The 23,392-nt window shown below is 52.3% G+C and overlaps 2 protein-coding genes and 1 long non-coding RNA gene across 7 annotated transcripts in view; 2 read left to right on the plus strand and 1 right to left on the minus strand.

The window, feature by feature from the left end:
- The first annotated feature begins 3,984 nt into the window (after positions 1 to 3,984).
- Positions 3,985 to 16,623, plus strand: LOC122234032 (pyruvate dehydrogenase phosphatase regulatory subunit, mitochondrial-like). Of its 4 annotated transcripts, none has more exons than XM_042968429.1 (6): positions 3,985 to 4,158; positions 5,665 to 5,923; positions 10,226 to 10,519; positions 11,676 to 11,809; positions 15,703 to 15,783; positions 16,218 to 16,623. In XM_042968429.1, the coding sequence occupies exons 3-6, from the start codon at positions 10,296 to 10,298 to the stop codon at positions 16,238 to 16,240; spliced, it is 462 nt and encodes a 153-aa protein (XP_042824363.1). In that variant the 5' UTR covers positions 3,985 to 4,158; positions 5,665 to 5,923; positions 10,226 to 10,295; the 3' UTR covers positions 16,241 to 16,623. The 4 variants fall into 4 exon arrangements, with proteins under 4 accessions (XP_042824363.1, XP_042824361.1, XP_042824362.1 ...); XM_042968427.1 differs by having other exon boundaries at positions 15,703 to 15,780; XM_042968428.1 differs by lacking the exon at positions 5,665 to 5,923.
- LOC102967160 (pyruvate dehydrogenase phosphatase regulatory subunit, mitochondrial) overlaps positions 14,334 to 23,392 on the minus strand; it is a 37,301-nt gene continuing 28,242 nt past the window's right edge. For both annotated transcript variants that reach the window (XM_042968425.1, XM_042968426.1), the window contains 2 exons: positions 20,586 to 20,768; positions 14,334 to 18,817 (listed from right to left, as the gene is read on the minus strand). In XM_042968425.1, the coding sequence (XP_042824359.1) occupies positions 18,413 to 18,817; positions 20,586 to 20,768 (588 nt within the window). In that variant the 3' untranslated portion in view covers positions 14,334 to 18,412. The remainder of the gene's footprint in view (positions 18,818 to 20,585; positions 20,769 to 23,392) is intronic.
- On the plus strand, positions 20,702 to 21,395 carry LOC122234033. The gene is made up of 2 exons (XR_006211725.1): positions 20,702 to 20,787; positions 21,235 to 21,395. It is a non-coding gene; the product is annotated as an uncharacterized LOC122234033 (long non-coding RNA).

Below are 23,392 nucleotides of genomic sequence, written 5' to 3' on the forward strand. Positions count from 1 at the left end.
TGGGGTCCTCACACGTAGCGGCTCAGAAGCTGGTTAGATGAGCGGAACAAAAGACCGGTGACTCCCGAGTTCGCGGCGAGTGAAGAGTCCCTCAAGGAGACGGAGGCCCTGACTGCGTCGTTCCTGCGTGGCCACGCGGCCAGACGCCCTCTATCTGAGCCGCGAGATGGCTGCTACACCCCAGCCCGGGACCCGGTGCGTCACACGAGCACTTGGCCTCACGCTTACCGGCCCGCAGGGGGCTGCGGTTTGGCGGGCGGCCGTGGCGGGCTGGGGGTCGGCGGGCTGGGCGTCAGGCCGGGTCCAGATCTGTTTCCCGAGTCTCCCCTCGGGTGTGATCCCATGACCCTCCAAGACACGGTGGCCGCTCGGGGCACCATCGCTGATGAAAAGCCGCACCCGGGAGGGCTACGGACGCGCGTAATTTGCCTTAGGGCCTCGCTCCGGGCCTGCACACCGCGGTCTCTGCCGACCTTTTATAAAAGTCCTCAGGACGGCTGACACGTATACTCCAACCCTTTCACGCACTGCAAGGTCACCTGGCAGACGGCACGAGGGCCTGGAAAGATCCGGGGAGCACAGGCTCCTTACTGTTACATTGCGTGCTCTTTTCTCGCTCTCTGTCCCCAGCCTCAGACGTCCTCCTGGCCACCTGCCCTATGCTACGGCGCAGATGGCTTCTGGATTCAGAATGAACACCTCGGCTCCGTTTCTAGATCTTCCCACAAGCGGCGTGATCGTGGAAAAGTCACGTTACCTCTGAGCCCACATCGTCGGCTACAACCTCACCTCCTAAGATTGTCACAAGATCAAATGGGATGAGGTATGAGAAGAGCCCTGTCCGGCTCTAAGTATCTTCCTTAGGAACCAGCGAGAGTCCTTCTGAAGCCACAAAGCTTTCACAGCTACCATTTGTCCTCCGGACTGCTCAACTCTTGGCACCCAGCGGTTTCTAGACACGAGAGAAGTTCCTGGAAGCCTCTCGAGAAGTACGGGTCAGACTTCCAGCCTTGGTGATTCCAGTTCACTCAGAGGGTGTTGCTTTACGTGTCCCGAGACGATTCCGAGGCACCACCGCTGGTGCCTACCACGTGCTTAGCACTTTCTTGGCTGGTTCAGTCTTCCGCGTGTTAAAGACTTAGATGTGAGTCCTCACAACCTTCAGGAGAGTAAGGGAGGCTGTCTGTCTCTAGCCATGCCGCCACTGCGCGGAGGGTGATGGGATGCCTGTGTGTGCTGTGCCTTGGTTTCCAAACCCTGTTTTATGCTCTGGTAACACAGATGGATATGGTTTTGTGTACCGTGTTTATCCTCTGTTATGGCAAATACTTAACACCCTGTCGCCCAACATGAAGCACGTTTCCCAGTGGACTCAGCCAGAGTAATTAACGTGTCTGTTTATTCATTTGCAGACCCGGTCGCATGAAAAGAACACGTTAATTAGACTCCGGCTTGATGGAAATACAGGGTAGGATGTTAATACCGCGCCCGCGGAGGCAGAAATGCTGGTCACTCTGGGCGCCTCAAGTCCCCGGGGCTCCTGTGAAAGAGCCCGTGCCCTAAAATGCCTCACGTGTCCTCAGCACCCCATGCTGTCACTACACACACACAGAAAGGGGCTGAGCAAACTGCACATTTGCAAAATGTAAACAAGGAGTTACAGCGCTGTACGATAATCACAGTGGCATTTTCCTGTATCCCAAGAGCACACCGGAGAGTGAAGCGTTAACTGTGCTGCTAGAAACCCCTTGATTGAAACAAGCTGCAGAAACTTTCTACCCAGCAGGCCAGGCCTTTGATCTGGGGAAGAGAGGCTATGGGGGGTGGAGGGGAACCCTCAGACCGAGTGATTGACTTTCTCTTTGTCCTTCCTGTCTACACCTACCGTGGGACATCCTGGCGTAAGGCAGGAGAACCGAGAAGAGAACCGAGAACCGGGCTTGGAGCAGAGAGGTGCTCCGAGCTCCAGTTCCTGGTGTGCAAAGGAAATCCTGGCATGGATCTTTTGAAACAGATGCTGAAACTATCCTCCCCACCCCTGGTAATTTCAGTCCTTGCGAGACAGAAAACCAAGAAGGCAGAATGTTTGCAACGGTGAATCCAAATACCACGAGTGAAAAGTCCTGTCAAGATGTGAAATTGTGCATGGGATGGTCTGCTCTGTGAAGTATCGTACAAGAAGTCACTCTGACGTTTCATGGAGTAGAAGCCCAGAAGACAAAACAGTCAGTCCTCCTGAAGAATAGGGCATTTGGTGGGTATGAGAGCCTCGAAAGTACAAGAATCAACGTCGACCATAAAGGAGCCGTGGGACTTAGCTTTTGAACGTGGAGATGTAAAATAGTGACGGTTGAGGGGCACCTGGGTGGCTCAGTCGGTTGAGCCTCTGACTCTTGACTTGGGCTCAGGTCATGATCTCAGCGTTGGTGGGTCCCAGTCCTGCATCCGGCTCTGCACTGGTGGTGCAGAGCCTGCTTGGGATCCTCTCTCTCTCTCCTTCTCTCTCTGCCCCTCTCCCCCGCTTGTTCTCTCTCCCTCTCTCAAAATAAATAAACATCAAAAAAATAGTGATGGTTGAGGTAAGCAGGGAGAAATGCGTACAGCGTGTTCACTACTTAACTGCACGTAAACAGAATGGAATTTACAACACCATCACTTCATTTCACCCACCATTTCGTACAGACAACTAGGTTTCTCCCCAATTCACAAGCCTGAAAGTGGCATAGGTGAAACTACTCATCAAGAAAACTTGTGAAGTTTTTCTCCCCAAACTGCCACATCTGGGCCGTCCTCAAGAATACCACCTCAGATGGGTTGGTCTATTTCCTCTCCCTTTTGGGCAGTCAGGGACACCAAGCTCTAAGCCATGAGCTAAAATACTGAAGAATTTCTCTGCACAGAAGCGCAGAATGTCTTAAACTTTTATGTGTCAGACTAGCAAGAGGCGGAGTTTCCATCCTCAGGCAGCCAGAACCCGGTGCAATGTAGCATGTGAGTTAACTGGCGAGTCAGTGGGTAGACAGTTATGCAGGTTGTGGGCCGGCCTGGTGCCACCGGGGTCCCTGAGCTTTCCTGCCCCCCCCCCCCCAAATGGCAGCAGCCCTCCGGTTCTTGCGCACTGCGGAATCCCATCATCAGAGGCCAGAAGGAAACAAGACTGGCTCGTGTGGCAAGACGGGCTTCAATCCCAAGACCGGGAAGTGCAGAGTGTGGCCCACCGTGCAGTGGCGGCCGTGCCCTCAGAACGCTCCCCGTTCAAAGAAATACTGCCTGGACCATGCGCCGAGCGCTGCTGCAAGTGCTGCCGTGCCTAAGATTGAGGTTCTGTCGACAGGGTCCGGGACCTGCAACTGGTGGCAAAGGCAGTCAGCGAACACATACTTTAGATAGTGATGAGTTCCACGAGGGAAGGAAAACAGGGCCAAGCGATAGGAAGGGAGGACTGGACGGGAGGCTTCTCAGAAGATGGAGTGAATGACTCCGCTTCCTCGGGCCCAGGCAAGCCAGGAAGGTGCAGAGTGAGATCCCGCCCAGAGCTCAGGGTCGCTAAACCCGCCTCCGAGGTCGGGCCAGGCCCGCAGACCGGATTTCAGACGCTCTGCTAGAGCCTGGCCCAGGAAGAGCCGAGCGCCTTCCAGAGACAAGGGACTGTCGGTCCACGCCGCCCTTTTGCGCCAGGGACTGGAGTGGCTTTGAGCCGCGGACCCGCTCGGGGACAGAAGCGGCAGGGCGCCTGGAGGGCAGAGCGAAGCCCCGCGCTCCCGACACCCCGGCAAGGCCGGCGACCCACCGCAGCATCCCCGCTCCACCTGCACACTTCAGAAAGCAGCCGGGACCACTGGGGCGCGGGCCGAGCTCCCGGGGCGGGGCCTCGCGAGACCCAAACAAGCCCCACGTGGCAGGGGCGGGGCCGCCGCGGGGACGTCACGGCGCGCGCGTGCGCGTGTGCCGGCACGCGCGGGCGTACCCTTGCCGGGGGCCGTAAAGCGCGGAAGGTCGCGGTCTCCCGCTTCCCCGGAACTTTTTACTCCCTCCGCCCCGCCCCCTTCCCATTCCCAGTGCCCCGTTTCTGGCGGCGGGACCCCCGGCAACTGTTGTGGCTGCTGTCGCGCTGCCGCCGGGGTGCTGCTGACGGCGGAGCCCGCGGCGGCCCGTGAGGTAAGGAGACGGCGGCGGGGCCGCTCTGGCCTCCCCTCCGCGCGGGTCTCAGCGCCCCCCTTTTCGCTTTGGTCTTCCTCGGGGGTGGTCGCGGCCGCCCCTCGTTTCCTGTCGCTCCTGCCGGGTCGCTGGGGACTCCGGCGGCCCGGGGCGGGAATGGGTCTGCCTCGTCTCTCTCAGTCGGTCTGCGGCTGTGCGGCGTCCGGCCGAAGGGGTCCGGGGTCCGGGCCTTGGGGCCCCGTGCACGGCTGCCCCCGGGCCTGCGCTCCGGCTGCTTCAGGCGTCCGCGGCTCAGCCCGATGTCCAGAGCGGCCGGGGTGCCCTCGCTTCGGGCTCTCCGCCTCGGGCTTGCACAGCGCCTGGCGCGGGTTTGGCTGGTCTCGCCCGCCGTTCTCCCTCTGCAGGTGCAATCGTTTTCCCGCCTGGAGACGTGCGGTCCGCCTCTGCTTCGCTAACTTGTACGCCTGCTGCAGGGTGCGGCAAGCCGAGTTACCGGGAAAAGTGTAGGCCAGGGTGGTGAACTGTCTTCGTGATGTTTGGTCACTCGGGACCCCTGTGAAGGACATTCACATTAGATTCGGGAATCTCTGTAAGCGTGACCTCCGGGCACGCGGGGGGGAGGGGGGGGAGGGTGGGAAGGGGAAGAGGGGTGCCGGGCCACGGGGCACACTTTTCCAGCGCTAGGGATATGTATTAATTTCTTAAACTTGCCTGATCACCTGGTGGCACGTTTTGACAGATACTCCCCCGGGACCAGCAGGATCAGACTCTCCAGAGAAAGAGCCTGGGATAGTGTTGGGGTTTTTGTCTGTCTGTTTGAAAGAAATGTCCCAGGTGGCCCTTCTGCTGAGGCAAGAGTGGGAAGTGTGTCGGTCGAGCTCCACTCACTAGGCTTCCTTGTGGCCAGCGGCCCATTTGTACACACGCTGGGACCATACAGGGGAACAACCCAGAGGGACTTGGAGCTGTCCCTTGCTCTTCTTGTCGTAAGCAGGTGTGAGCATAACCAGTCCCAATATTGAGGTTGCCTTAGCGATTCTTCTTAGAGGGAGAGAATATTATAGGGCCATCTTAGTTTTTTGGTTTTTGTTTTTAGATATAACTTATTTTAAACCCGGCTACACCTTTTATTTCTTTGTCTTTGACATCTTCAGATTCTTCTCTACCGGCCTGGGTGGCTCAGTTGGCTGAGCGTCCCAGTCTTGGATTTGGCTCAAGTCACGATCCCAGGGTCGTGGGATGAGCCCCAGATCCGGCTTCATGCTCAGCGTGGAGCCTGCTTAAGATACTCTCTCTCCCTCTGCGGCCCCTCCCCGGCTCCTGCTGGCTCCCTTTCTCTCTCTAAAAAACAAAAAGACCCGAAAACAATTATAAAAAATTACTCTATGTGATTTAGATATCCCCTGAAATCTTGGAGCCTAGCCTCAAGATCTCAGAGTCCTCACTGAATTTTTTCCCATCTCGTTTATTGTATATTCTCATTCCTCTGTTGATTATATTTCCTAGGTGCCTACCCTGAATGCCGGCAGAATCACGTTGAAGCGGTAACTGGTCTCAGCTCCCAGAGAGCTCCATTGTAAGAGGAGACTAAAAACTAGCACTTACTGAGTGCTTCTCGGGTGCCAGTTACCATGCTTTTCCTGTATTGTCTGACGTAGTCTTTGTGGCAACCCGGCCAGGCAGGTGTTCGTAGCTCACCTTGTGGATGAGGAGCCTGGAGCACAGAGATGGAATGACTTGCTCAGAGCCACAGAGCTGATGAGAGGTGGGGGAGATTTTCAGACCCGTACCTGTCTGCCCCCAAAGCCTGCATTTTCAGCGGGGTCGTTGTGCCGTTTCCCTGATTGGCAAACAGGCCGTGACCGTGTGGGAGGCTCTGTGCTGGAGAAGTGCAGGGTGTTGTGGGAGAACACAGAAGAGTCACCTGAGGCGGTATTGGGGGAGAGGGGGTCTGATAAGCTGCGAAACAGGGTGAGAGCTGAGGGGATTATCCATGTTTGGGGGGCAGGGGGGCAGGAACTATGCCGTGTGGTTCGAAGGAACAGTGTGCCCAGATCCTGGGGGTTTCAGAGAGACTCAATGCCTGTCCTGTTGGAGGAATTATGGGTATGTCCGTCTGGCTGGAGAGGAGAGAAAGAGACCAGAGGTCAGGAATGAGCCTGATGATGAAGGATCTTGCACACTTCCTGTTCAGGAGAATGCTTTTTTTCCTCAGGGCATCAGAAAGGCATTGCAGGGTTTTGAGTAGGGGTGTGAACAAGAGTTTCATTTGAGAAGGCTCCCTCCACGCCCCTCCTCGGAAGGATTGAGGGGGGGTGGGGAGAATGGTGTGCGGAAGCCCTGTCGGGAAGCTTCTGCCTTCATCTGAGCGGGGATGGCGGTCTGTACTCAGGTAACGGCAGTGAGGAGGGGGAGAAGTCGATGGTCTGAGGGAACTGTCGCCTGTGGAATTGTTAGTCCATGACGGTTGGCCGTATAGAGGAGGTGAGAGAGAGGGAGGAACCCAGGGTGACACCTGGGATTCTTGTGTATGGTGTCAGTGCGGGACACAGAAGTGGAGCAGATTTGGAGATTGAGGCAGGTGGGTTTCCCTTCTGGATGTGCTCGGTGTGACCCACGGGAACCCAAGTGGACATGGCCATTGTTCAGCTCGAGGTGCGGATGTAAAGCTCGGGGCTGTTGTGGGCTTAGGCGTCAGTCTTGGTACGCGTGAAATGACCCTGGAGGGTGGCAAACTGAGAGGAGAAGCTGGTCCCAGACACCCTGAGGGACAGCAACACAGAAGGATGGGCAGGGGAGAGAAGGCGGTGTAGATGTGACCGGTGTAGTCGGTGTCAAAACAGGGACAGAGTGCGTGAGTAGCGGGAGCGATCGGCGGTGTTCAGTGCTGTGGAGAGGGTGAGATGGGCCCAGTGTCCCTGGAAGGTGGCAACAGTGGCATTCTTGGTGAGAGCAGTATTCCGGCATGCGGGACAGGAGCTTAACCGCTTGGGTTCAGGACGGTGGAAAGGGGGGAAAGTGACAGATACCATAGGAAGCCCTTCTTGTCAAGTGAAAAAGACAGGTTGTGACGTCATAGTAAATTTTGGTGTAACCCGCCGGCAGACTGTGCAGTCACTGAGGTGTAACAAAAAGGACTTTAAGACAGGTGGTGGCACACGGGTGGATGTCAGGGGAGCACGTGCTGCAAGATAAATAAGTCTGGGGAAATTTCATCAGCCCTGGAATTGAGTATTTTGCATGATGGGAGATCTTAATTTCCTTCTGCGTTTGTGTTGTTTACAAAGACCACAATTTTTATAATTCAGAATTTGTAAAATTAAAAATCACCATTGGAAGACTGTTATGGAGCCTTTCTTGTATTTCTTAAGTCAGTTGGGAGGGACTTGAGCATATTAAAATGCTGAGGATTGGAGGGGACACTGAAGGTACGTGGAAGGGGACAGTTGATGGAGCGGAGTCAAGGGAAGGAAGGAGAGAGAGGGATCCAGGGCACGTGGGGAGGGATCAACTTTTGACCCTACGAGGTTGAAGGAAGAGGTGGTCGTAGATGCAGGTGGAGTTTCAGGGGTTGAGGAGACAGGTGACAGGTTTTGCGTTTGGAAGGAAGGAAGGAGGTGGGGTCCCAGGTTGGGAGAGGAGCAGTGTTGTGGGTTCAGCACCTGAATGTCGACAGACATCTGCCTGTGGCTGAACACGCAGTGGCCCGGGGCTCGCTACGGGGTGCCTGCTAGTGTGAGCCATGAGGGAACAGGGTCTTTTCAAGCATGACCAAGTGGTAATGGTTCTGAAGGGAGAAGGGTGCCCGCCTCCCCCCCTCCTGATGGCAGGGTCAGTGGGACGGGCTGGCCACGTGGCAGTGGCGTTTCCCTCAGTAGAGCTGTGTCTCTGTTGAAGCAGAGGTGGAGAGAAGCTAGGTGAAGGGCTGCGTGTTCCAGTTTGGAAAGGATGTTCTGGAGGACACGGTGGAGAGGTTTGGAGGGGAGGACAGCAGAGAGAGAGAGAGAGAGAGAGAGAGAGAGAGAGAGAGAGAAATTGGTCATATGGAGATGAGATTGTGGGAAGTCTGGCTGTGGAGAAGCTTCTGTCTTGAGACGGTTTGGCGGGGACCAAGGAGGTGAGGCCTGGAGATCACCACAAGGTGGCCAAAGTAATCAGCCCTGCTTGGATGGGATTTCCTTGGGACGCAGTGGAGGCCCGCTCGGTCTCAGTTCTGAGATCCTGTCTGATGGATGGGCACCCACACCTTGGCCTTGGACGACCTGGGCCGTCGGGGGCCCTCCGTGGGTCCCGGGCTGGTAGCGGCGTGCTGGTGGGCGCACGGGCTGCCAGGGCTCTCCTCTGAAGTGTCGCCGTCTCCCCACACTCGGAGACCGTGCCTTCGCCCACAGGGCTGTCTGCAGTTTCTTAAAAATCGAACAGTCCTCTTATGCCCTTAGAGTAATTCTCCCTGGTGGCCTGAACCTGTCCGCTCCCTAATCTACCTCATGGTGTTAGTCATCTCCGAGGGACATGCGCTTGGTCGCAGCCTGTGACTCCCGTGGTTCGTCATAAGCCCGCCATGACCGGTCCTCCCCTGCTTTCAGGAAGGGGCCGTGGGACCTGGCGTCTCTAGTCCGTGGCCTGTGCAGACGCGGGGCACGCCGTCCCTCACTGCGGCTTTGGGTTTGTTTTCTCTTCTCTTCTCTTCTCTTCTCTTCTCTTCTCTTCTCTTCTCTTCTCTTCTCTTCTCTTCTCTTCTCTCTCCCTTCCTTTCCAGGACCTCATTCTTTGTCACCGCCTCTCCTTCCTCCCCCACCTCTTTCCCTCTTCCTGGCCCTTCTCGCCAGCCCTGAAACAGTCTCCGTGGCTCCCACCTTTATAGACAAATAGCCTTGCTCCACCCCCATTCTCTCCTCCTGTCTGGGGTTTCTGCTCCCTCCGGGCAGCACGTGAAGAAGCTGTGCACACTCCCTCATCTCCTTGCTCTTGAGCTTGCTCTAGTCCGTGCTTCGTCCCTGGCACTCCCCTGGGAATGTCCTCTTTGAGGACACCAAGGACCTCTGTGTCGTCAAGTCCCAGCAGGCACATGGCCGTCTTGCTCCATCCCTGGCCACCCTCTGTAGTGAACCATCTCCTCTCTCGGCTTCTGTGACACCTCTGCCCGGTTCCCTTTCCGCCGCTCAGCCGTTTGGACGCTCTGTGAGTCTGCCCCAGCGCGCAGTCCCCCGTCCAGTACTTTCTTTCTCTTGCCAAGCTGTGCCTGCTGGGGAGCCTCAGAGTTGTTCCTCAGACTGCCGGGTCTCCGGATACCCCATGTCTTCCCCAGGCTTCAGGCCTGGTTATCTAGCTGCTTGGCACTTCCACGTGGATGCCTGCTAGGTGTCTCGCCCTTGACACCTCGGTATGCGCGCACGCGCCCTCACCGCCTCCCTCTCCCTCTCCTTCCCGCCTCCCTCCGCATCCCTAGTCCTTCACACCTTAGGAAGTGGCACCCGTCGCTTAACCTGGAAAGTTTGCCATCGTCCGTCTTTCTCCCGCTCCCCATCTTAACATCCGGTTTGTTGGCAAGTTAAGTACTGTCATTTCACCATCCACAACGATCCAGTCATGGCTCTGACTCCACCGCCACCATCCTTGTGTGAGCCTCCGTGCCCTCCCTCTTGGACTCCTGCGGTAGCTTCCTAGCCCTGCCTTTCCTCCAGTCCAGTCCCCACTGTGGAGCCAGGCTGATCTTAGGAAAAGCGTATCGGATCATTTCATTCCCTGCTTTAGTATTTTCCTTTGCACTTGGAGTAAAATCCCAGCTCCTCGTGAGGCATCCAAGCGCTTGTGTCATTGCTTTCTGCCTGCCTCTCCGGCCTCGTCTCTGGTCGACTGTGCCTTGCCGTCGAGCTGTGGGCACACTGGCCTCCCTTCTGTGCTCGGACTCCTTAAGGTGTGCCTCCCCTCAGGGCCTTTGCGTGTGCTTGTGCCTCTGTCTGGATGAGGCGTGATGACTATCATTCTCTGTTGCCTCCTTTTCTTTTGTCACTAATCCGGCGCACTGAGTATAGTGGAATGAAATCTGTTTGCTTTCTCTGTCTAGTTTGAATTGGGGAGAATCTCCTCTTTGGCCCAGTGGGAGCACATCTCCGAGCTGCTGACTGACAGACGTGATGTTTTCCCGGTTGCTGTCGGTGGCCCGGAGACAAAGGACCGGCCGAGGATGGCAGAACTGGTCGTCGGGGAGAAGCGGTGCGCCAGCTGCCGAGGCGCATTCTGTCGCCCTGCCTGCCCAGGCACAGGTGGTCATCTGTGGCGGTGGAATCATGGGCACATCCGTGGCCTATCACCTCTCCAAGATGGGCTGGAAGGATATTGTCCTTTTGGAGCAGGGCAGGTAAGGACCAGACGGGACCCGGCTTGGGGCCATGTTGCACCAACTGCGTGGGCTTCCCTCACCCCCTCTGCTCCCGGTAACCTGTCCCGGCAGTGGCTGACCTGTCGCTAAGTAGCATGAGAACAGTCACGGAAAGGCGAAATCTCCTGTCCATGGTTTCACGATGTGCAATACCCGTGTTTTTGGGCTCTGAGACAGGTGGCAGATGCCGCGAAGCCGAGTATCCGAAGAGGGTGCGTTTTATTTCAGGGTCCGGGCACATCTTACCATCTTGTTCTCTGGGTAGGGGCGGTCAAATGGCAACGTAGACCCCGTGACTCTGGAGCTCCCTCTATGGGCTGAAATGAAATTGGCTGCATCCTGTCTTATTTCTGTTCCTTTTTTTTCCCCCACTGAATTAACTTATTTTAGAGCCGTGCTAGATTTACAGAACAAATGCAAAGGTTGTACCGAGTTCCCGTGTGCCTCACGCCTGTGTGCACCTGGGACTGACATCTTAGGTTGGGGTTACCGTTAAATATGATGAATCAGTATGGATACCTTATTACTGACTAAGGTTCACACTTGGTACAAGTTGTCTCACTTTCCCTTAAAGTCCTTTTTTGTTCTATTGCCTACCAGAAATTGAATGACATTTAACAAGTCTGTTGTAAATCTCTCCGAATAGGCAATACATTTACACGATTCAGAATTAAAAACTGTAAAAGAGTGTGCAGGGAAAGTCTGCTTCTCATCCCTGACTTCTAGCTGAAGTTTCCCTCGCTGGAGGCAAATTAAGTTCCTGGTGTGTCGTTCCAGACACCCCCGTGTATATAAGCAAACGTGTTGGTCAGTGTGTACATGTGTACGTGGGTCTTCACTTGCTATTTTTTTCTCTTTTTTTGTACAAGTTAGTAGCATATTAAGTAGTGCTCCTCCCGTGCTGTTTTCATTAGGATTCCCATATTGTTGCAGAAGAGCATTCTCGCGCCTTTTTTATGGCTGCGCGGCGTCCCGTCGTGTAGGTGAACGCCAGCATTTGAAATCCCTCTCCTGTCGGGATATTTAGGTTTCCATCTTTTGATATCACGGTCGGTGCTAGTAACGAGGGTCTTTGAACTAGTTGCATTCACAGATATGCGAGCCTACCTAATAGCATTTTGGATCCATCCCGCAGGCTGGCCGCTGGCTCTACGAGGTTCTGTGCCGGCATCCTGAGCACCGCCAGGCACTTGACCATCGAGCAGAAGATGGCAGACTATTCCAACAAACTCTACCAGCAGTTAGAGCAAGAAACAGGGATCCAAACAGGTAAGCAGGTACTCTGCCATTTACTGGTCTGCCTGTGCCCCGGACTCGTTTAGTCAGTACCGTATGCGGTCCGACGCCACGCCTGCCTGGGGATTTTAGTTGAGGCTTGAGTTTCAGTCCGAGCTCTGCACTCGTCCTGGTCTCACCTCGGGCAAGTGTGTGAGCGTGTTGAGCTGTCTCCCGTTTCCTTATCTATCGAGGGGATTCGGTCATTATCTCGGATCCTATCCAGATGCCAGAATTCCTATGATGTGAAAGTTTTCCTGTGCCATTTCCTAGTTCGCTCTCTGAAGTATGTATTAGGTGGCCACATCTGGCTCCTGAATGAGGAAGAGAAGGAAGTGCTTAAGTTTTGGTGCTTGACAGTGAAATCGTAGTCTGGGCCACTGAATTTCACCAGCTGCGCTTAAGGATATTTGTGACTGTAAAGCTTAAGCGTACGTTACCCCTTGTGTGCGTCACCAAGGGAAAAGAACCCGGGGAATCGTGAGCCGAATACGACTGGAGCAGGTAGAACGGGGAGACCAAGCTATGGGGCGGTCCCAAATGATAACAAGTAGGAAGCAGGTCTGTCAGCTTGTTGCGAGGTGACGGACTAGCCAGAAGCCCAGGGTTGGGCCTGTGTCGTAGCTGGTGAAACCGTTTGGCGGCCGCGGGAACTGTCCTAAGCGAGTAGCTGGGCCTAGTCGCTTGTGTAGCTCAGGGCTGCTCTTCAGAACACCTGCGTGATTCACATCACAGAGAAGTCAAGACTCCCCCTGACAAGGACGGTGGCTCGATCTGTGTGCCAGCTGAGGTGGCTCTGCCATGTGGTCACGGGGTACGCACGGCCTGTGGCTCACTTTGCCGGCCAAGTGGGAATTATGTGGCATATGACACAGTTTCCACTGGGGAAGGGGAGGTTATAATCATTAGAGATTCTGACGACAGACTACGGTTTTCTAGCTTTCCCTTTCATAGAATTCGTACTCTGGTGCAGTGTGACCTTGTTTGTCAATTCTGGGTTAAGATGAGCGTCCTGTAACAGGATCGGGTAGATGTGGCAGTGGAGAAGGAGAGATGCCAGGAGAGGAGCTACAGGCAGGCAGGAAGAGGCTGTACATGCTTGGGCACGTGAGCAGGGTTCCCCGGCCGGCCCTGCGCTGGCCCAGTGCTGAGAGCGGGCGCCTCAGCCGCCTCACCCTGGTCCCTGCCCGGTAGATGAGCCCGACTCCCGTGGTGTCCTCGCTCTCGGCCAGGCTTGCTTTTGAGAGGCGAGGACTCGCGAGTGAAGACGGTAAATGTGCTTGGTGCCTGCCGCTGCACCGTCTCGGGCTTCTGTTAGGGAAGATGCGGGATACGCGCGGGACGGGCGGGAAGAGTCCCCCTGGGTTGGATTTAACTTGATGGCAACCGGTACTTGAATCGGGTATCTACCAGGGATTGAGTCAGCAGAGGGTCCGTGTAATGGGCCCAGCGCCAGAACCGCTGACTTCCGGTCCACCGGTTCAGTTGCTCGTGCTTTGCCGGGCCTCGTGTTTATGGCTCAGAGCCCCTGCTGAGTTCCCTCCTGCGTCGGATGCCAGAACTGGAGACTCTGGAGATCGTGAAGTTGGTCAACTGCCCCGAGAACTTCACCCCAGACATGAGGTGCATCATGGGCGAGTCTCCTGCAGTGCAGGGCTACTATGTCCTAGTGGGAGTGAACTCTGCTGGCCTGTCGTTTGCAGGAGGGGCTTGAAGGTAAGTGTTTTTGCTTAGATTCTGCTTGCTGGGCTCTGCTCTGCTTCCTAGAGTTGCTTGTTACTAATATGGTGTGGAATGTGTGTATAATCTGGGGTATTGATAGTAAGGAGGAGATACACCTCATTTGAGAGTTGTCCCCTTCAAGGAATCATTGTGGGATATTCTAGCAATGTCACTGTGCACAGGGTTTCAGGAACTCTTATATCAGAATTGCCACAGAGCCTGTGGGATGTACTTTTGTATTTAATGTTGATCATTCGATGATCTGGAAATTTAACAAGTGGTTTTGGAAGACAGATTCATGCGATTATTATAGACATGTTTGCCTATCTCAGTTCACAGATTGTGGCTGCTCAACAATAGGTCAGTAAACAAAGACCAGTGACTACATTTTTAGATTATAGGGAAAGATCACTGGGTGCTCCTATTTTCTTCTCTTCCTACACTGTGTGCAAGAATATATAGAGAGCCCATTTTTCCACGCCAGCGTGGGCTTTCACATGGATGGGGGATATGTCAAGTGCCAGGTTCCTTACTGTGCAATCAACCGTAAGGCAGGATGGGCGGTCAGATCCAGTGACTGAGACCGTAACTTCAGATAATTGGGGACTTTCTCTACACCTGCCAGCCCGACACAAAGGGTAACATAATGCTTGTGTCTTACCTTGGTTTCCACATTCTTTTTTTTTTTTTTTTTTTTTTTTTATGCTTTGGTATAAATGGTTTTATGGGGAGTGCTTACCCCTTGTGATGGCAAATACATCAAGTTACTAGAGATGAAGAACATTTCACAAGTTGCTATGACCAGAGTAATTAAAATGTCTGTTTATTCATTTACAAACTTAATAACATGAAGAGAACATCTTAATTGGAATCTGGCTTGAAAGAAATACAGGGCATGATGTTAATACCGCATTCATAGAGGCAGAAGTGCTCAGTCACCCTGGGTACCTAAAGTCACCAGGGCTCCTGAGAAAGATCCCATGCCCTAAAGTGCCTCACATGTCCTCGGCAGCACCTGTCACTACACACTAAGGGACTGAGCAAACTGCATATTTACAAATGTAAAGGAGGAGTTACAGCACTGTACAATAATTACAATGGCATTTTCCTGTATCCTAAGAGTAGACCGGAGAGTGAAGTGTTAACTGTGCTGCTAGAAACCCCTTGATTGAAACAAGCTGCGGAAACTTTCTATCCCTGTTTGATATGGGGAAGGGAAGCTATGGGGGGTGGCCGGGGAAACCCTCAGACTGAGCAAAGTTTCTTTTCATCCTTCCTGTCTACACCTACCATGGGACATTCTGGTGTAAGGCACGAGAACCGGGCTTGGAGAAAGGTGCTCCAAGCTCCAGTTCCGGGTGTGCAAAGGAAATCCTGGCATAGATCTTTTGAAACAGATACTAAAAATACCTTCCCCACCCCTTGTAATTTCTGTCCTTTAGAGACAGAAAACCAAGAAGGCAGAAGGTTGGCGAAGGATAAAAATAGGTACATCTAAATATGAGGAAGAAAGCCCATGAAGAAATGTATAATTCTCCAAGGGATGCAGATTCTCTGCTCAGAAGTCAAGAATCGTATTATACAATGACTAAACTCCGGTGCTTAATGGACAAAGAGAAGGCAAAGACATACAAAAATAGTTCTCTTGAAAAATAGTGCATCTGTAGTGATGAGGGAGTGTGAACCCAGGTCCTGTACGGATGATGGAGGAGCCTTACAACTCAGCACCTTAGCATGGAGGCCAGGGTGGGGGTCGCGGGGAGAGGCACAGCCAGGAGACCCAGAGCTTGCTCCCAGACTCTGTCACCTACCCTGTCATCCCCTCTGACATTTCTTGACTCGTGCAAATTTTCCCTTTTTCATGCTGATGAAAAGCTGCTCCTGGCAAGTTTGGGAGGGATGTGGGTTAAGGGTGGTGTGCAGAAAGGAAATGAAAACCATGGAAAGTTCTTCAGTACTAAGCACTAGTGACCAAACCCCTACCTCAGATACTAAAGGGGACCCTTGCTGATTATACTGACCATGCAGCTGCAAAGATGCAAAACACCGAACCTGGTCGCTAACCCTTGAAAGCAAAGCCAGTGCAGTTGTACCAGGACACAGCGTTCTGGGGTCAGAACCACCAGGACTACAGCTTATGGAAGATTCCCTTTTATCTCCCTTAGGTTGTCAGAGGATGGTGAAGACTCAGATGCCAGCACATGCGTTCATCAGGCAGAGGATAAGAAGAGCCCGAAATCAAGGTGGTGGGTTCTCCCTTCAGTGAAGCAAAACCGCTTTTAGAAAACTGTCATTCCTGCCACTTCCATGGTGGGGGGGCGGGGTTAACATTTCAAATGCATTCAGAGGCAGGGTAAGGGAGAAAGGTGGAGCTACTTTCCACTTTTAGAAGGGAAAGAGGTAAAACTGTTGGTGTGTTTAAGAAGGTAGAATCCAGGGACAGCATGTCTCCTGGTGAGAGTCCAAGTAGCTGGACTCTCCTCCTGCAGAAACGGGATAACTGAGGTTACTCACTGAGCTTAACGGTCTCTGGGCCCCTGTTCTGAACAGCATCTCTTGTATTTGGGGGTACAGGGCCCCCCCAGCCGGGCACAGGCCATCAGGTAGGCTATCCAAGCAGGTAGATCTCGTCCCTTTTTGCTCTGTGTTCGTCTGAGGCTGGCACGCTTTCTGTTTCCAGATACAACAAGATTGTCCAGTTGAATATGTGGACAAGACAGAAGAACACAGAGCCCCTCCCTCAAGAGACCACAAGAAGTGATGAAGGATCATTTCACAGAGAAAAAAGTACCAGCCATCTGAAACCCAAGTCCCGCCACGCATTCACAAAGCATCCAGATCCTTTGAATCTCTAGGGACAGAGGAGCAGACACACAAGGCAAACCCATGATGGGAACGACAGACTGCAGGATGTTCTGTCAGGTATGCTGAAGTCAGGAACGAGTCACCCACTTCAGGGTTAGGACCAAAGAGAGACAAGTGCCAGATTCACATTGTTAACCAAGAAAGATTTCCAGGGTGAATTTTAAAGTGCCAAAAGCTGAGTGTGTGTGTCAGGGCACTCAATAAATATACACCTTGCCCGAGTCTTAAAAGTGTGCCCCTATTTATGGACAAGATGTAATTTACACATAAATCTAGAACTTCTTTTAAATTCTTCAAAGGCGAGAGTGGTACAGGGCAGGGGATACCTTTAGCTCTACAGTGCCTGTTTCCAGCTTTCTTGGTCAGTTGGGCCCCTGCTGCTAACACCTGTGTTGAGCAGGTGCCTGATTCCTGCTCTCCCCCATGTGTCACAGCTGCTGCGCCCTGTCCTACGAGGTGACACCTCTCCCCCAACTTCCCCCCCCTCCTTGCGGCAGCATCTCTCAGCCCATCACTTAGCGAGGCCCTAACAGTTGTAACCACATACTCCCTTAATAAATCAACGAAGACCTCTTTTAAAAAGTGGACACTACAATCAGTAATCAAGTAGGAACTGTCTGGCTAGGCAGAGGACAAGAAGTTTCTATAGGGAATCTATCAGATGAAGGGGGTAAACCGAGACCCCAAAGAAACGCCAGAGCAGGTAGACACACGTGAGAGTTCTAAGCTGCTCACGGAGAACAAAAGGCCCTTCTATAATGGACTGACAGACTCGTCAGAGCTAACGCTTCCAAGATATCAAGACAACAGTTCATTCAAATCTGTGACAGCACTTTGCATATAAACTGCCCCCATTGGACTTTAAGTGCAAAGGGTGGACAAGTTTCTGACAGCCCAGCCTCACCTTTAGCAGACAGACACTGCGTAAGAGAGTGGAGGGTCTGGTCATTTTCTATTCCAGAGCTACAGAGAGATGGCTGGATGAAGAGCAGACTCTCACAGGACCCTCCCCAGACTCCTGAGGGTCATCTCTGTGCAGATCTGTCTGTTCTGTGCCCGAGGAAGCAAAACTTGAGAGTCCAGTAGCTCTTGAACTCTGCACGGCCAGCATGGTTTAGTTCCTTCCCAGGACCACACACCCTCCCTGTTCCAAAGGGACAGCAGTGTTTGCCGAGTGGGCCTGCTGCAGAAGGGGCAGGTAAGGAGAGGGGACAAAGATGCACCTGGAGAAGAGGAAGGTCAAGATGGGAAGAGTGAGCAGCACTGTTCGGACAGCAGAAAACCACCTCTGTGCGGTACATTTTCCAAGAAGATCAATACAAAAGGCAACATGGTCTTTCCCTTTCAAACACTGGCTTGTTTACTCAGGCCCCCAGACCCTCTTCTAGAGATCAGCAAGACGTGAAGGAAATGTCAGGAGGGTGGCCCTGATCCACAAGTCTAGTAACTGGGTCAGTAGGGAGGCTGGGATGTCCCAGGCCGGCTGTCTGCTACAGACCAAAGAACATGCACGTGGTGCCGCTCATGAATGAGGTAGATGGTCATCCTCTTGTAGAGGGATCGGTGCCAACCCCCAGCACGGGCTCTCGCAAGGGGCTGCCTCGGATCCACAGCAACCCGCCAAGATGAGCAGGTTATTCCGAGAAAAGTCAGCCTCACAGAGCTGGACTCTTGCCCTGCGGCCTGCATACCACCAGCTTCCCCTGCTTCTAGACACAGCCAGAGAAATCAGACCCCTGGCTCCCCACTTCCACGAGTGCAGTCTTTACCTGTCCTGCCTGTCACACATGCTTTGTGTCACCACGAGGATCTGAGAGGGGTGGAGTGGGGGGCTGGAAGAACAGCCCAGAGGGAGTATTAGATGGTTAACTGCACTGCAAAAGGGAGAAGGGAAGGTGGAAGGAGAAGAGAGGTTGCAAAGCAAAAGGTTTAAAGCAGGTGAAGCTTAAAATCCTATCTGGGAGGTAAAAGATGGGAAGCAGAGGGTTGGGACAGGAGGGGAGCCCGGCATTACTTTCCATGCAAGTCACTTAGCTCCACATCATCCTTTCGGCGCCTGTGGGTAAAGAGGGAGGTGACAGGGTAGAGCTTGGCCTTGGCCTGGAACCGGTGTCCAGCGATGTCAATCTCATACTCTCCCCGGTTGATGAAATCTGCCGTCACAACCTGTTCTTCCCCAGTGTCTTCGGAAAAATTGTGCACGAAGCCCAGGCAAACGTGGCGCTCCAGGGTGTAGCTGTAGGCGCTGCTGGTGGTCTTGCCTGCGTACTGCCCGTTGCGGTAAATGGGTTCTCCCCACCAGGGCCAGAGGTCCAGGTCGGTGTCGTGATCGTCCAGAATGAACATAGTGAGGCGTTTGTACACCCCGTTCTGTTTCTGTTGCAGCAGGGCCTCCCGGCCAATGAAATCCATCCCCTAGGAGAGAACGGCAATGCTGAGAGCAGGCTGACGTGCTGATGCTGGGCACAGAAGGGGCGGTGGGTAGGGTCCCCTGATGTCCCTGCCATGGGGGCAGCGCCCCCACTCCCCAGATTTGTGGAAAATGTAGGTTTTCCACCTTGTGAAAAAACTGCATTCACAATATAGAAGACCTACTCAGAAAATTTCTGTAACACAGGTGTACGTTTTTCTCTTTTGTAAACATAGATTTCAACCACAAGACCACACAGAAAAAAAATACTTAGGAAGAAAAATTCAAAAATACTTGCTATAATTGTTTTCAAAAAACCATGTTTTTAGATAATCTCAAGAGAAAACCCACACATGTATGTATTTGTGCGAGAAACATGAGCAGGGTAAAAAAAAAACTCAAGTGATTACGTACAGATAAAATAGGTGATTTGGGGGGCACCTGGGTATCTCGGTTAAGTGTCCAGCTTCGGCCCAGGTCATGATCTCCTGGCTTGTTAAGTTCGAGCCCTGTGTCAGGCTTGCTGCCCTCATCTCAGAGCCTGGATTCAGATTCTGTCTCCCTCTCTGTCCCTCCCCCAGTCACACTCTTTCTCTTAAAAATAACCATTAAAAAAAAACTTATAGGGGCGCCTGGGTGGCTCAGTCGGTTAAGCGGCCGACTTCGGCTCAGGTCATGATCTCATGGTCTGTGAGTTCGAGCCCCGCGTCGGGCTCTGTGCTGACAGCTCAGAGCCTGGAGCCTGTTTCAGATTCTGTGTCCCCCTCTCTCTCTGCCCCTCCCCTGTTCACGCTCTGTCTCTCTCTGTCTCAAAAATAAATAAACGTTAAAAAAAAAATTAAAAAAAAAACCATAAAATAGATGATTTTTAATTTTCTTCATTTTTTTCCCTATTTTCCAAAATTTAGTATTCATTACTTTTATACCTGAGAGAAAAAGTGACCCGTAATTGGTCACAAAGACGACTAGAAATCTCCTGTACTGATAGGGGTATTTTGTACTGCTAAGGTATTTTGTTAGGTTTAACCTAAAAAAACAAGGTGTGGGGCACCTGGGTGGCTCAGTTGGTTAAGAGTCTGACTTTAGGTCAGGTCATGATCTCCTGGCTCGTGAGTTCGAGCGCCACGTTGGTCTCTGTGGTGACAGCTCAGAGCCTGGAGCCTGCTTCAAGTCCGCTCATGCTTTCTCTCTCTCTCTCAAAAATAAACATCCAAAACAAAACAAAAAAATGCAATAACACAGCAGGCGTGTGGTGCCCAGCCATCCAGGTTCGAGTGGGGAAAGTGTTCGCTTGTGTGTTTGCATACTCAGAGTTCTCGAAGCAGAGACAAGCTGCTGCAGCTGGGAGTGCAGTTTGCTGGGCTTCAGAGGTGGGAAAGAGACTTGTCACTAACATCCTCTTGACCTAGGACTTTGTAAAAAATGATGTTCCTATTTACTCTGGGGGAGAAAAGTCTGTCGAATAGAAGACTGATTTTTACAAATACCTGTGGCACGTTCTTGGAAAAACTTCCCTGCAAGTGCCAATCTAAAAGGGAGCCGAGTGGGGCACACGGCTGCCGCAGTTGGTGGAGCAACTCCAACCTCAGGGGGGTCCGGTTCAAAGAGCAAGCCAGGTGCTCAAAACCAGTGTTCTCCACATACTATGTTTTCCTATCAGGCCGGACACACTTTTCATCCTGAGGACTCCTCACTGTCTTCGTCCACCCGAGGCCCTTCGCGGGCCTCCACTTCAGCCCTTCCTTGCTAGGGCAGAACGTGCCGATACCGTACCTTGTCCAGTTTCACCCGAGATTCTCGTCCGCATTCCAGGGGTGTGGTGAGGGTGTTTAAATCCTGACCCCAGAAGGCAAAGAACTTCTCGATTCGAAGACTACGAAGAGCATAATAGCCAGCATTCCGGATTCCGTATTTCTGCCCAACACTCATCACTTCGTTGTACACGTGGAGGGCATACTAGAGGGAGAAACGAGAGGTCAGCAGCCCACACACCTTCAGAATTCAACACGGAGTGTGTCTGGCAGCACCCAATGGGGGACACCATGAACCTCAACAAGGGAGGAGGGTGTATGAAATTCTCAGGTGGTCTCATCCTCGAGCAACTGAAGCGTCACTGCCCAGGAGTAATGAGCCAGGGTCACCCTAACCCGACTTACACTCCACGGAAGCAGGACCCATAGCTTTCCCTTCTCTGTGGAGCCTGGGACAGGGAGCCAAGCACACAGCAGTCCTCAAATGAGAATCCTACACACACACTCACCACCCCGTCAACGGCCAGGCCCACAAGTGCCTCTCAGTCCGCTCAGCCACGGCGGCTCTGCTCTCACCCCAACTCCCCACCCCATCCCCACTCGTGCAATTGCCTGTGCTGGGAAATGTGTGTCACACAGGACTCCATGGGCAACGTCTGTTTTTTCCACAGATGGCACATCTCAGAGACCCGCCCCCCCCCGCCCCCTCAAGTGACTGAGCCAGGAAGGCGGCACACCCTACCCGTGTCCCACAACGGCCAGCCTCTCATGTTATTCTTGGTCCTGGAAACTGTAAGTATCAGACACCCTAAATAAAGTTTTCTCAACTGAAGGCAGATACTCATACTGTGTGATGTTTAAACATATTCTGTGACGTCTAAAGCCTACTAACAGACTACATTATTAGCTTTAATAACTAAAAAGACAAAATGACAAGAGAAATTAGAGAAACGTCGTATGATCGCATTTACGTGTACAATCGCAAACAACATGACCCAGATCTGCAGAAAAAGAGGCTGGAGTTGTTGGCAGAGGTGGGGAGAGGAAAGTGGGGACTGGAGGAAGGGAGGCAGAAGGTACAAACTTTCAGTTACCAGACAAATGAGAACTAGGTATGGAATACCCAACCTGATGTCCGCAGCAGACACTGTTGTGTGACAAGTAACACAAGTTGTTACAAGAGTAAATCCTAAGTGTCTTCATCCCAAGGAAAAAAGCTTTTTAACAATGTTTATTTTTGAGAGACCTAGCCAGGGTGGGGCAGACAGAATTCCAAGCAGGCTCCATGCTGTGGGCTCGAACTCACAAATTGAGATCGTAACGTGAGCCGAAATCAAGACTCAGATGCTTAACCCACTGAGCCACCCTGTGCCCCACAAGGATCTAGGACACACGAATCTATGAGACATAAATGGTGCAAAATGAAACTTACCACGGCAGTCATGTCACAGGGCATGTCAGTCCATCATTCTGTGCACCTTAAACTTGTACAGTGATATATGTCAATTATATCTCAATAAAACTGGAAGGACAGAAAAGAAACTGGCTTCGCTGGTGTTGCAGTTCTGTACCCTGGCTGGGTCTGCTGCCCTGCGTGTTGCTCTCCTGCAGCCAAAGAGGCATCTACTGAATGGCCACGGTGGTCAGGACAGCTTGAAAAGAGTTGTGGAAAAAGAGAATCTGTGCTATTGAATCCATACACTGTGTGGCCCCCGTGCAAGTGACACACCTGAATGAGCAATGGTGGGGGCAGGAGGCCCATGGGGATGGACAGCAAACGAGAATCATCAAAAGCCAGCATCTCTGTTGCACTCACTGCTTCAGTGTCTCCAACTGAATCGTTAAGAGGAAGGCCAGGGAATAAAGATTTGAAGCAGGTAACTAGTCTTGGATTAGATGAGAAAAGCAGGTCCCCATCATATATTCCTTTTCTAGCTGTTGGGGATTTAGTGTGAGCCAAACAAGAACCTGCCATCTGTCCCCATGTTTTGGGGATGTTTTCGTTTCCCCTCAAAGAGACAAGTACAGTTAACATGGGTTTGAACTATGTGTGTCTCACTTCGATGTGGAGTTTTCAGTAAGTACAGTACATGACTAAATGTATTTTCCATATGATTTTAATAACATTTTGTTTTCTCTAGCTCACTGTATTAGAAGAATATACAACACGTGTAGCACACAAAACGTGTGTTAACAGTAAGGCTTGTAGTCAGTGGTAGGCTATTAGCAGTTAAGGTTTTTGAGGAGTCAAAAGTTCTATGTGGAGCTTTGACTGAGTGGGTGGTCGGTGCCCCTGACCCCCATGTTATGCCAGGGGCAGCTGTATACCCTTCTTGAGGACAGGAGCCAGCTTGTAAAGAACCCAGGCAGGGCACAAACCACCTTGTGGACTCACTGAAAATCATAAAAACCAGACCAGCCCAGGAAAATGAGTAGAAACCAAGGCCTCGAGTAACAAACCTGCTGGAGCCACTCTTGATCGAGTTTAGTGAATTCATGACAAGGGCACCCAGGTGACATTTCAGAACCAGCCCCTACCTGTACAGGGACAGCAGATCAGCTACATTTGTAGCAACTCTTCTCAAATTGCGAATAATCCCTTCATCTTAGTGTCGTTACAGTTGTCTCGACAAGCATATGGAATTTCATGGGCTAGTAAATTTGTGCTTCAGTTAGTAACTCTAAGAAAGCCTAACCCCGTAAAAGTAATACAACTAATATCAGGAACAAGAAAGATGCCTACAATCCCTACTCCTTGTCACAACTGGACAAAGAAATTGTAGGAATTAAAACTTAAGAAAGAAGAAAAACCATTACTGTCTCTATGAT

This window comes from Panthera tigris, chromosome E2 (genome assembly GCF_018350195.1).
Source record: "Panthera tigris isolate Pti1 chromosome E2, P.tigris_Pti1_mat1.1, whole genome shotgun sequence".
In the NCBI taxonomy this organism is placed as follows: Eukaryota; Metazoa; Chordata; class Mammalia; order Carnivora; family Felidae; genus Panthera; species Panthera tigris.

What these genes read in the sequence shown, in the direction of transcription:
- LOC122234032 (XM_042968427.1), top strand. Translation starts at nt 10,346, where the DNA reads ATGGCAGAACTGGTCGTCGGGGAGAAGCGGTGCGCCAGCTGCCGAGGC. An exon ending in GTCCTTTTGGAGCAGGGCAG is followed by an intron (nt 10,520 to 11,675) that starts GTAAGGACCAGA and finishes TCCATCCCGCAG; the next exon opens with GCTGGCCGCTGGCTCTACGA. An exon ending in AGAAACAGGGATCCAAACAG is followed by an intron (nt 11,810 to 15,702) that starts GTAAGCAGGTAC and finishes TATCTCCCTTAG; the next exon opens with GTTGTCAGAGGATGGTGAAG.